The sequence below is a fragment of the Drosophila rhopaloa genome, unplaced genomic scaffold (assembly GCF_018152115.1).
Source record: "Drosophila rhopaloa isolate 14029-0021.01 unplaced genomic scaffold, ASM1815211v1 contig_163, whole genome shotgun sequence".
Classification (NCBI taxonomy): domain Eukaryota; kingdom Metazoa; phylum Arthropoda; class Insecta; order Diptera; family Drosophilidae; genus Drosophila; species Drosophila rhopaloa.
The window spans coordinates 5076756-5088711 of record NW_025335043.1 but is presented as its reverse complement, the minus strand read 5'-3'; the positions used below and the strand labels follow the sequence as shown (position 1 = coordinate 5088711).

The 11956-nt window shown below is 38.5% G+C and overlaps 4 protein-coding genes across 9 annotated transcripts; 1 reads left to right on the top strand and 3 right to left on the bottom strand.

The window, feature by feature from the left end:
• Positions 1-606: 606 nt before the first annotated feature.
• On the bottom strand, positions 607-1378 carry LOC108049380 (histone lysine acetyltransferase CREBBP-like). Of its 2 annotated transcripts, none has more exons than XM_017130530.2 (2): positions 1296-1378; positions 607-1074 (listed from the first exon to the last, which is right to left on the bottom strand). In XM_017130530.2, the coding sequence occupies exons 1-2, from the start codon at positions 1317-1319 to the stop codon at positions 685-687; spliced, it is 414 nt and encodes a 137-aa protein (XP_016986019.1). In that variant the 5' UTR covers positions 1320-1378; the 3' UTR covers positions 607-684. The 2 variants fall into 2 exon arrangements, with proteins under 2 accessions (XP_016986019.1, XP_016986020.1); XM_017130531.2 differs by lacking the exon at positions 1296-1378 and adding an exon at positions 1156-1266.
• Positions 1379-1762: 384 nt separating this feature from the next.
• LOC108049381 (histone acetyltransferase p300-like) lies at positions 1763-9076 on the bottom strand. 2 transcript variants are annotated; one of them, XM_044458040.1, is made up of 3 exons: positions 8972-9076; positions 2405-2954; positions 1763-1958 (listed from the first exon to the last, which is right to left on the bottom strand). In XM_044458040.1, the coding sequence occupies exons 2-3, from the start codon at positions 2939-2941 to the stop codon at positions 1887-1889; spliced, it is 609 nt and encodes a 202-aa protein (XP_044313975.1). In that variant the 5' UTR covers positions 2942-2954; positions 8972-9076; the 3' UTR covers positions 1763-1886. The 2 variants fall into 2 exon arrangements, with proteins under 2 accessions (XP_044313975.1, XP_016986021.1); XM_017130532.1 differs by lacking the exon at positions 8972-9076 and adding an exon at positions 5703-5965.
• LOC108049382 (histone acetyltransferase p300-like) lies at positions 7366-9501 on the bottom strand. 2 transcript variants are annotated; one of them, XM_017130533.2, is made up of 3 exons: positions 9155-9501; positions 7467-8494; positions 7366-7406 (listed from the first exon to the last, which is right to left on the bottom strand). In XM_017130533.2, exons 2-3 carry the CDS (start codon positions 8476-8478, stop codon positions 7381-7383), a joined length of 1038 nt encoding a protein of 345 aa, XP_016986022.1. In that variant the 5' UTR covers positions 8479-8494; positions 9155-9501; the 3' UTR covers positions 7366-7380. The 2 variants fall into 2 exon arrangements, with proteins under 2 accessions (XP_016986022.1, XP_016986024.1); XM_017130535.2 differs by having other exon boundaries at positions 7467-8491.
• A 105-nt stretch (positions 9502-9606) lies between these two features.
• On the top strand, positions 9607-11586 carry LOC108049383 (histone lysine acetyltransferase CREBBP-like). 3 transcript variants are annotated; one of them, XM_044457859.1, is made up of 2 exons: positions 9607-9724; positions 11098-11586. In XM_044457859.1, exons 1-2 carry the CDS (start codon positions 9716-9718, stop codon positions 11506-11508), a joined length of 420 nt encoding a protein of 139 aa, XP_044313794.1. In that variant the 5' UTR covers positions 9607-9715; the 3' UTR covers positions 11509-11586. The 3 variants fall into 3 exon arrangements, with proteins under 3 accessions (XP_044313794.1, XP_044313795.1, XP_016986026.1); XM_044457860.1 differs by having other exon boundaries at positions 9607-9881; XM_017130537.2 differs by lacking the exon at positions 9607-9724 and adding an exon at positions 10053-11010.
• Positions 11587-11956: the final 370 nt, after the last annotated feature.

The window sequence follows — 11956 nt, the reverse complement described above, 5'->3', positions numbered from 1 at the left end:
ACAGGAAAATACATTTTTTGTAATTTTTATACTTTTTTAATTTTTTGATTTTTTTATGGGAGATATAAGATATAGATGTTCGATTTTAATTTAATCAAAACCGTAACTCCATAGTATTTAAATATTACCAAGTCCCAAAAAACAAAAAAAAAATTAAAAACAACAAAGTTCCATTTTTTCCGATTTTTACTATGGGAGCTATATGATATAGTACCGATCCGGCTCGTTCCGACTTATATAATACCTGCAATAGGAAGACAACTTTTGGAAAAGTTTCAAGCAGATAGCTTTAAAACTCAGGGACTAGTTTACGTAGAAACGTACGGACGGACAGTCGGACATGTGATGCTGATCAAGAATATATATACTTTCGGAAATGTCTCCTTCACTGCGTTACAAACTTTTGACTGAAATTATAATACCCTCTGCAAGGGTATAACAACATGATGGAGTTCAGGATTATTTTCTAGCATAAGGTTATATTTTATGGAGATTTATAAAAGATTTCCAATAACCTAAGTTCAAAATCTAGAGTTCAAGAATCTCTTCCATTTCCCACCGAAAAAAGAACCAATAATTTATTTTACACTTTAAAGTAAAGTGTTTACTTAATAACAGCGCTGTTGTTTTTTATTTTCTTGTTGTAAATTAATGCGAAACAAACAGGAGCAAGCCAAAATGGAATCAATGAAAATGAACTGACTTCTGCTGGAGCTGGAGCTGCTGCTGCTTGAGCTTGTGCTTGATGTTGGGACAGTAGGGCACAGGGCACTTCAGCTCCTGACAATGCTTGGCGTGGTAGCAAGAGAGCGCGATCAACTGCTTGCAGATGTTACATCCTCCGTTGGCCTTGCGGCTGCATTTTTTCGTGTGCCGGATGACGCGCTTCATCTTCTGGCACATGGGCCATGGGCAGTGGGCATCGTGGCATTGGCAGGCGTGCTCCAGCGCCTGGATGCAATGCTGGATGTACTGTTTGCGTTCCTCCTGGGGATTGGCCTGCTTGTGTTCCGCCGGAGCGGAGCCGTCGTCGTTCTCAAACCCAAGCTTTTCCATCTTGTGCGGATGTTCGACCTAAAGTAAATTAAAACGGGGAATGATTAGTATTGCTTGTAGTTCCTTTGTTGACATTTTAAAATCCAATAAGTGTATTACTTTAGATGGTTATGACTCTAAAAAAGTATTCTCACAACAACTGAACTCGTTAGATCATGAATTGCTAATGTTATTATGATATTGTTAATGATTAATTTTACAGAGACAAAGGAGAACCGAGTTAGAAAGAAAGCTACAACCCACAAGTCTGTTGATTGGGACATCAAAAAAGGACCAATTTTTTACATCGCAGGAACTCAAAAATATGTTGCAGGCATCAGTTACTACTCGGACAATTAGGAACAGGTTGAAAGAGATTTAAAAGCACATTTAGCTAGAAAAGTTATACTTCTAAGCAAAAAAAGAAATATTGAAAGAAGGCTTATTTTTGCAAAGCGATACCTTGACCGTCAAAATTGGAATAATGTCCTGTGGTCTGATGAAACTAAATTAAATATGTTCTGGTCATATGGGAAAACATATGTAAAGGGCCCAAAAAATAATGTTTTCGATCCGAAGCATACCATTAAGACTGTTAAGCATGATGGCGGGTTTATCAGCGCGTTTCTATTATTATTTCCACCACTGTACATATATATACATAATATATGCTTATCGCTCTTTTGAGTAATGGTTTTCTTGAGGAAAAAATGAAACCAATATGGTCTTTCGTTTTGATTTCAGAATTTTTATTTCAATTTATTTTACAGTTTCAAACAAAGTATTTAGTTGATTACAGTGTTGTTAGTTTTTGTTTGCTTTGTTTGGTTTTGCTTGGTTTGCTGCATCACCTATTGCTGATGATGTTGCTCCTGCTGATGCTGTTGCTGTTGCTCCTGCTGTTGCTGCTGTTCCTGCCATTGCTGTTATAAAGAGAATGGATTTTTACTTATTAAAACTAACTTCGTACATGAATTCTTAAGATTAATGTTATCTTTAGGATTCTTTATTTAATACCTCTGGCTAGCTTTAATAAATATTTTGGAAGAGCTAAGGCCGATATCATTCAAGAATTTATAAAAGAAAATTGAAAAATATATTTCTTTCTCTAATGTAGCCAAAATCGTTTTTTCCTAGTACTGATTAATCTGCAGATACTATTAATGTAAAAAAAGTTGTATATTCATTTTAGAAACAAGCGCAAGACTAAAATATAAGTCTAGAGCTCTGACTAATTTCGGGTATCCATTCATATTATATAATGATTATGACATCTGGTTCAAAAGCTAAGTTCGTGGCTATAGAAAATTGACTTCTGGTTTTTGACCGCAATGTGGTTCTTAGGACACTGCTTATTTTAGTCACTTACCATTCCTCCCTGCGTGGAGACGCCGGGCGACATTAGAGAAAGGCTTTGCAGCATCATGGTTGCGTTCTCTATGTTGGACATACACTGATGGGGTCCAGTGCCTGGTCCACCGAGTCCGCCCTGCTGCTGCATCAGATTTACCTGCTGGTGCTGCTGGTTCATCATGTGCTGCATCTGCTGTTGCTCCTTGCGCTTCAGCCTCTTCTCCTCAAGCTCCTTCTGGATCTTGTAGAGCTTCTCTGCCAGCAGGTGAAAGTACTCAGATCTAGACTTGGCCATCTCGTACATGTCATTCTCGACTTTCTCCGCGTACGAGACGAGATTGTGGAGTCGTTTGTCCTCCATAGTGGTGGGATCTGAGGTGGGGCAAATGCCCTGCACCAGTGCGCGGACTAGATGGTTGCGCAGATCAACGGAAACCAACTCCCGCCAGTCCTTCTCGTTGTCGCCGGGAGCTCCAGAGTTTCCACCATAGCCATTGCCCGGGTTCTGATTGGGATTGCCCGCGTTGCCGCTGCCCATGGTATCGGCTGACATCAGGACACTGGAACTATTAAATCAGAATTACACTTTTAGTTTTATCAAAATCGGACAACAATATCATATAGCTGCCATAGAAACGATGGCAAAATGCAGCGCAAAATCGACATAGCTTCATTGCTTTTAGTAATATAGGTATAGAAATCGAAATATAGTCGTTTTGTAATAACTACAAGGGTATATAAACTTGATCCAGTTGTCATTGTTTTGTGCCTCTAATAATCGTGACTTTGTGGAATCCGCGATCATAAAGCATGACAATCGGCTTAGTGCATCCACGTGCCTCATCTTGGTTCCAGCTCTGTGCTCCATTTTAAACTCAAACTCTTGCAGAGCCATGGCCCCTCTTGCAACTCGCGGTGGTAGATAATCCTTTTTATCGTCATTGCAAAGTCGGTTACTACTGTAAATCGCTATCCGAGCAGGTAGACTCTCCACTTTTTCAGCGCGTTTACGATTGTTAGAACCTCAAGTTCGTAAGAAATATATTTTTTTCACAAGTGTTTGTCTTCAGACTCATAAACTCTACATAAACTCATACTTCACTATTATTATAAGCTAGTTCTAGCATATTTAAAACTGGAACAGCTTCTAAAATTTGCATCTAGCTTATAGCTTGAAATATAGCTTATTTTAAAATTAATCTAAGAAAAATATGCTTTATGCAATGAAAATATCAGAGCTTGTTCTTTTTTTGCCGATGGTTATGTTATTAAGGGGACCCCCTCCCATTCTCGGTTTAAAAAAATCGATTTTTGTTTTTTATTTAATTTGAACCTACAACTATTCAAGAATGTTCCTTTAAAATTTCAAATGAAAATTGAGATATAGCCGATTTATGGTGGAAGCGTTAGGCGACGGCGAGAGCTTCTCAAAACTTTAAACGCGTTTTTCTCGAAACAGTATTTTTATGACTGGCGTAGGAGATTACTCAAAAACTATTAATCCAATCGGTTCCAAATTGTAATACGTTTTTTTATGCATATATAGCTATAGCATGAACTGGGATAAATCAAATCATATACATATACTCTTCCTAATCCCGTTGGAATTTTTGGTTTCAGATGTTTCAGTGAGCTTAAATCCACTACGCCGACGAAAAGAAGAACTTTTGTTCAATAACAAAAACAAAAAAAAAAAAAATTATGTTAAATTTTTTTCTTATTATTTAAGTCTTCAATTAAATGGATGCAAAGTTGCAAGCCTGAAAAATAATATATAAAACTTTCCAGCTCATTGAAAATCATCAAAATTTAAAATTTGTCCCCTTAAACAAATTTTTTTGCGATACTTGGCTCCAAAATAGAGAGTTCAAGGCGTGGTTACGCAAACTTCCAGGAAATGGAACCAAAGCATATTGCTGCTATTGTAAATCTACAATTTCAGCAAAAACTTCGAAATAAGGCAGAATGGGGAAAATATTAATGATACCATAAAATTTTGGGCAGAGGCAATGGATTATAAGGATGCTGGAGAAAATAAAACATTTGAGTCCCTTGCCTTACGTGCAATTGAAATGTTTTCCATACCGTGGTCCACTGCCGAAGTGGAACGGGCTTTTAGCCAAATGAACATAATAAAAACAAAATTGAACAACAAAATGCATTTAAATATTTTTAATCCAATATTAAGCATAAGGTTTGCTATATTTGTTTAATCAAAATTGTTTGATTTTTAAATATTTATTTTTAATTTGTCATTGCGCAGGCATGGGAAAAGTTGCCATACGTACACCTCGCCATTCTCAACGTAGTGGTAAGATACGGACAGAATGCAGCTGGAGAGTTGGAGATACCAAATAGTACATGCGTGAATTCGTACTGCCTGTTATGTGTCACGAATGCTGTAAACTTCCTGGATTATTCGTCAATCGGTACATGAAAGAATCGGTACATCATGTCAAGAGTCGTAAATATTTTCGATCCTTGCAACCTGTCGAGAACGTCGTCAATTAAACTCATCGGAAAATTGTCCTTCTTTAGTCACAGTCGGTAGTCACAGCAAGATCTTCTTGATCCGTCCTTTTTTGCAACAAGTAAACTTTTGTTTTCTTCTCATCACAGTGCTTCGAGATATGTATTTTCTTGTTGGAGTTGTAGCAAACTACTTCGCCTTTACAATCTTTTGCGATGTGGACCTCACTATTACATTTGAAGCACTTTCTTTGAAAATTACCCTGATTCTGTTTACTTGTCACTTTCTTTTATATTTCCTTCTTCTCGAAAAAATAAATTGCGTCCTTGAGTTCCCTAACGAATTTGGCGTGATACAGTCCTGCCTTTTTACTTTGCTATCAGAAGCTGCTTAGCATAAATAAATTTCTACAAGTTATCCCAGCCCACCTTAACAGCCACATCATCGAACTGTGATTGACGTCCTCTTGTTCGGAGCCCGACAACGAAGATACACTGTCTTGAATATCGCGTAAAGTAAATCTTGAGCTTACAGGTGAATTCGCTTCTTGATAATTTAATAAACCACTGACGTTTATAGAATCTTCTTCCGCATCACCACCCACATTTAGCCTAAAATGATCTAACAGGCGATCCTGTAAAACACTCTTTCATCCATTTGTTTCTAATCCCAACTCGGATAGTTTGCCCGCAGCAAAAGAACTATCATATCAAGAATCGATCTGGCATCCATGGTAATGCGTCTAAGCCGTTTACAAGTGGTTTTACAATTCAATTTCACACAAAACAAATGCAATCAAAAATGTTCAATTAAGAAAATTATATGAATTCCCCCTGTCGCTCACCACACCCAATTGGATTTGACTATCCAAAACGTTCTCTTCTTGCCACGATTCGACAACTCCTCCAGTCCAGTCCGCTCCTTCTGTTGCAACTCGTTCTCTTCGATGTCGTCACACCCCTGCTTTCTCGTCGTTTCTTTTGCAAACCGCTGCTCTTCGTCGTCGTTTTTTCTGATTTAGTGTTCCTTGCGTCGAAGAAAGGATCACTCCTTCGTTTTCCGGCTCATAGGTAAACTCTTCGTTCGGCATCTACTGATTTTGATGCAATAAACAGCTGCAAAAAAATCGATGGTACTATCGATAATATCGATGGCTAGCCGCCAGTGACCGTCTTCGATATTTTTCAGCCTATCACAATAGTATTATAATAAATCTCCATCACTTAAATTTCGAACAATTAAGAAGGTACGCACATTTTGGATACGAAAAATTGAATATTTACTAATTTTTTCTTGTTTTCGACAGAAATATTAAAATATTCGTATAATTACACTATTACTACTATATTGGTTTTACATGAATACCCCTAATGTATACATATGGTAGTATCGCGATAGTATCGATGTTTACTCTGCAAAAGATCAAAACTATCGATGGAGCCACCATCGTGGCGCGAAATTTGGGTGGAAGCAAAGACCAATATAATATATATTGGTCTTTGGTGGAAGAGTGTTTACGAGGTCAGCAGTGATGGCACAGTCGAAGTGCGGGAAAATTTTTTGAATTGCGGGAAGCGAGAATTCTGGATTTTTAAAAAGCTTCCACAAATTTTATGAAAAGACACAAAAAATACCATTTTTAATGAAGCTGTGGATAAAAAGTGTCCTAACGCGGTAACACCTACCAGTATTATTAAATGTTCTTGTCGATATTTGCCAATACTACCATCGCTATTTTACGTTGAACTACCATCACAAAATTTTCAGCTTTTTTTTATTTTTCTCTTTAAAAAACCGCTTTTTTTCAAAAGTTGGCAGCACTGGATGGCAGAATAGGGTAAAGCACATTACCTTTGAAAACTCAAAAAAAAACACATGGCTCAAAAGCGATAAGCATATATGTATAAGCAAGTGTGATGAAATTCTTAAGCTCAGTCGTCTGCGCTTACAAATATTGAATTGCGCTTAGTTATTGTGTGAAGTTTAATACTTTGGCAGAGAAATCATTATCCATAGATTATACGAAGTACTTTGTAATAACTTTAAGCAATTGAAGTATCTAACGAGTTCAGTTGTTGAGAGAATAAGAGAGAGTCATAACTATCTAACCATCTAAAAGCATTTACATTTGGTTTTCCTCAAAAAAACCACATTGCTCAACTCAGAGCGATAAGCATATGTATAATATATTTGTATGTATATATAAAGCGAAACGAGCTGATATTTCCGCCACCATGCTTAATAGTCTTAATGGTATGCTTCGGATTGAAAACATTATTTTTGGGCGCTTTACATATGTTTTCCCATCTGACCAAAACATATTTATTTTAGTTTCATCAGACATTTCAGACCCTATAAGTATATATTTTATTGATCAGCATCACCAGGAGAGTCGATCTAGCCGTCCGTCCGTCCATTAACCATTTCCAGGGTATTCTTAAAAAAACCTAAGCTCGAGTTGATCTTTTCCGATCTTTTTTTGGCATCAAACCCAATGTCAAACTAAAATATGGTTTCTGGCTTTAGCGACCAATTATTACCTTTAAATCTAAAATATAATAGAAACGCAATCATTATCATGTTACCATTTATTTATTTTATCATGTACTTATAGAGTTGTTTTCTTGTTGGTTTAAGTCTGCCGTCTCCATGCTAACTGTTCCCGATGAAACTCTCTCACATTGGATTGCTCCTTGCTCCTTGCGCTTCAGCCTCTTCTCCTCAAGCTCCTTCTGGATCTTGTAGAGCTTCTCTGCCAGCAGGTGATAGTACTCAGATCTAGACTTGGCCATCTCGTACATGTCATTCTCGACTTTCTTTGCGTACGAGACGAGATTGTGAAATCGCTTGTCCTGCATGCTGGTGGGATTCGAGGTGGGGAAGACGCCCTGCACCAGTGCGTGGACACGATGGTTGCGCAGATCAATGGAAACCAACTCCCGCCAGTCCTTCTCGTTGTCGCCGCAAGCTCCAGGGTTTCCGCCATTGCCGCTGGCGCCTCCAGCTCCCGCTCCTGCGTTCTGATTGGTATTGCCCGCGTTGCCGCTGTTGGGCATACGCTGATGGGGTCCAGTGCCTGGTCCTCCAGGTCCGCCCTGCTGCTGCTGCTGCTGCATCAGATTTACTTGCTGCTGCTGCTGGTTCGGATTCATCTGCTGCGGCCCACCGCCGCCCCGCTGCTGCTGCTGGTTCATCATGTGCTGCATCTGCTGTTGCTGCATCACCTGCGGCTGCTGCTCCTCGCGCTTCAGCTTCTTCTCCTCCAGTTCCTTCTGTATCGTGTAGATCTTCTCCGCCAGCAAATGATAGTAGTCAGATCTAGACTTGGCCATCTCGTATACGTCCTTCTCGACCTTCTCCGCGTACGAGACGAGATTGTGGAGTCGTTTGTCCTCCATAGTGGTGGGATCTGAGGTGGGGAAGATGGAATGCACCAGTCTGTGTACAAGATGGTTGCGCAGAACACCGGTAACCAATTCCCGCCAGTCCTTCTCGTTGTTGCCGGGAGCTCCAGAGTTCCGGCCATTGCCATTGCCATTGCCGCCGGCGCCTCCAGCTCCGGCTCCCGCGTTCTGATTGGGATTGCCCGCGTTGCCGCTGCCCGTGGTATCGGCTGACATCAGGACACTGGAACTACTAAATCAGAATTACACTTTTAGTTTTAACAAAATCCGGACAACAATATCATATAGCTGCCATAGAAACGATGGCAAAATGCAGCGCAAAATCGACATAGCTTCATTGCTTTTAGTAATATAGGTATAGAAATCAAAATGTAGTCGTTTTGTAAGAACTGCAAGGGTACATATATAAACTTCGGCTTGCCAAAGTTTGCTTTCCTCTTGTTAGGACCCCCTAAACGAAGATACGTTGTCTTGAATATCGCGTAAGTAGATCTTGAGCTTACAGGTGCATTCGCTTCTTGGTAATTTGATGAACCACTGACGATTATAGAATCTTCTTCTGCATCGCCACCCACATTTAGCCCAAAATGATCTAACAACCGATCCTGTAAAACACTAAGAAGTTTCGGTCGGATTGCTTGTTTCCCTATCTAGTGCGTCGATTTCATCATCTTTTTGTTGTGTTTTTTATTTCTGCTCACGCACATACTTCGATTTTAATCCAATTTTTCTTCTTTTTAACTGTTTTTTGTCGATTAACTACTCTTTTTCAATTAACTTTCATGTAATTCCGTCGTGGCTTGTTCTTTATGTGTTAACGCACAGTTGTTTTAATTGTTTTTGGATAGTAAATCCCGGACGAGACTCCAATAAATTGTAGGGTATTACATACTAAATATTTTTTTTTCGGTTATTTCACAAGGTTCCAAAAGAGAAATATTTGGTTTTCACGACTTCCGCACTATGGATACTTCGACCTCCTTTGTCAACCGTTCGGCATCAACTTAACTTGGTGCAATATCGTGGCGCGAAATTTGGGTGGAAGAGTGTGAACTCAAAAAAAAACACATTGCTCAGAAAAGCGATAAGCATATATATATATAGTGACTTATTCACATATTCATAGAAATAAGAATATTTAATGTAAACAATCCACATCCAGAGCTGGCGATGCCGCTCTACAATAACATAAACAATTATTGAAATGACTAAGTGCCGCGCCCTAAGTGGCACTCTCACTCTCAAATTATTGAATACAATCAAGCGGGCAATCTCGCTTTGTAAACAAAGGGCAACACAAGAAAAATATTTGTCACAAGAATTTAGTCTTAAGCCAATCTTCAATTAATAAAGTCTCAGAACCTCATTTAATTGTGTTTTTAATTTAAAGTTCGGCGTTGATCTTAACCCAAAGGGTGGATCATTTATTCGACTCAAACGAAATAATTTCAATATGATATATGTATGTATATATGTATATAAAGAGATCAAACAGCAAGTGTGATGAAATTGTTAAGCTCAGTCGACTGCGCTTAGTCACACTGTACACCCAGAGATTTGCAGACACTACAAGTATTGAATGCGTTTAGTTACTGTGTGAAGTTTAACATTTTGGCAAGGTAATCATTATCCTTAGAGTATACGAAGTATTTTGGAATAACTTTAAGCAATTGAAGTATCTAACGAGATCAGTTGTCAGCGTCATAATCATCGTATAGGATTTTCAAAATGTTTTTTTCTCAAGAAAACCACATTGCTCAAAAGAGTGATAAGCATATAATATATATATATACAGTGGTGGGAAAAATAGTAGAAACGAGCTGATATTCCCGCCACCATGCTTAACAGTCTTAGTGGTATGCTTCGGATCGAAAACATTATTTTTTGGGCGCTTTACATATGTTTTCCCATCTGATCAGAACATATTATTTATTTTAGTTTCATCAAACCACAGGACTTTATTCAAATTTTGGTATCAAGGTATTCAAGGTATCGCTTTACAAAAATAAGCATTTTTTCAATATATTTTTTTTTTTTGGCTTAGAAGTATAACTTTTCTAGCTAAATGTGCTTTTAAATCTCTTTTAATCAGCCTGTTCCTAATTGTCCGAGTAGTAACTGATGCCTGCAACATATTTTTGAGTTCCTTCAATGTAAAAAATGGTCATTTTTTGATGTCGGAATCAACAAGTCGTCAAACTTGTGGGTTGTAGCTCTTTATCTAACTCAATTCTCCTTTGTCTCTGTGAAATGAATCATCGTTATTCCTTCATCTCTCAGTTTTTTAAAAGTATTTCTTTCTTTAGCTGTGCAGTGCACTCCGCGACCGGTACTGTAAATTAAAGTCGAAGTTAAAATCGGATTTTGACCAAATTTGTAATTTTGTGCAAAATTTACCTAAAAGTATTAACAACCTTTAATTTCACAATAATAAGAGTAAAGTACAAATTTCATTGTACTATTTTAACGGTCTTAAAAAGAAGCACTTAATAAAATAATGTTACTTAGTACCGTACCAAATAAAGTTGGTTTTAAGCCTAGAGCTTTTATACATACATATTTAGAAATTTGGTTTCAAGTGCAAAATTAAATGTAGTTTCTATTATTTTTTCCTCCACTGTAAGAGAACAAGTGTTAAGAAATTCTTAAGTTCCCTCGCTCAGTCGACTGCGCTCCCCCCGATCATACACAACATCCGGAGGTTTAAAGACACTAAAGTCGCATTTGAAAGTTTAATAAGTTTGCAGAGTAAGCATTAAGATTGTTGGATTTTAAAATGTCAACAAAGGAACTACAACCAATACTAATCATTCCCCGTCTTAATTTACTTCACAGGTCTTGATCTGTGCAATGTGTGTCGGACATCCGCAAAGGATGGAAAAGCTTGGCTTTGAGAACGACGACGGCTCTGTTCCGGCGGAACACAAGCAGGCCAATCCGCAGGAAACCCGCAAACAGGCCATCCAGCGTTGCATCCGGTCGCTGGTGCACGCCTGCCAATGCCACGATGCCCACTGCCCAAGGCCCATGTGCCAGAAGATGAATCGTGCCATTCGGCACACGAAAAACTGCAAGCGCAAGACCAACGGAGGATGTAACATCTGCAAGCAGTTGATCGCGCTCTCTTGCTACCACGCCCGTCATTGTCAGGAGCTGAAGTGCCCTGTGCCCTACTGTCCCAACATCAAGCACAAGATCAAGCTGAAGCAGCAGCAGCTCCAGCAGAAGTCAGTTCATTTTCATTGATTTCAAATTGGCTTGAGCCTGTTTGTGTTTGTTTCGCATTAATTTACAACAAGTAAATAAAAAACAACAGCACTGTAATTAACTAAACACTTTGCTTTAAAGTGTAAAATACATTGAAATTAAAATTATGAAATCAAAACAAATTACCTTATTCGTTCCTTTTTTCGCTGGGAAATGGAAGAGATTCTAGAATATAACTTTATGTTAGAAAATAATCCTCAGCTCCATCAGTCAAAAGTTTGTAACGCAGTGAAGGAGACATTTCCGACCCTATAAAATATATATATTTTTGATCAGCATCACCAAGAGAGTCGATCTAGCCACGACTGTCTGTCCGTCCATTAACCATTTCCAGGGTATTCCTCAAAAAACCTAAACTCGAGTTGATCTTTTCCGGATTTTGGCATCAAACCCGATGTCAAACTAAAATATGGTTCCTGGCTTTAGC

Excerpts from the sequence above, each read along its gene's own strand:
- LOC108049380 (XM_017130530.2), bottom strand. The coding sequence starts at position 1,319 with ATGTCCCAATCAACAGACTTGTGG. Across the intron at positions 1,075-1,295 it reads CCCAATCAACAGACTTGTGG|GTCGAACATCCGCACAAGAT; the intron begins GTTGTAGCTTTC and ends AATTTACTTTAG.
- LOC108049381 (XM_044458040.1), bottom strand. The coding sequence starts at position 2,941 with ATGTCAGCCGATACCATGGGCAGCGGCAACGCGGGCAATCCCAATCAG. Across the intron at positions 1,959-2,404 it reads TCTCCACGCAGGGAGGAATG|CAATGGCAGGAACAGCAGCA; the intron begins GTAAGTGACTAA and ends TCTTTATAACAG.
- LOC108049382 (XM_017130533.2), bottom strand. The coding sequence starts at position 8,478 with ATGTCAGCCGATACCACGGGCAGCGGCAACGCGGGCAATCCCAATCAG. Across the intron at positions 7,407-7,466 it reads ACAAGAAAACAACTCTATAA|ATTTAAAGGTAATAATTGGT; the intron begins GTACATGATAAA and ends ATTATATTTTAG.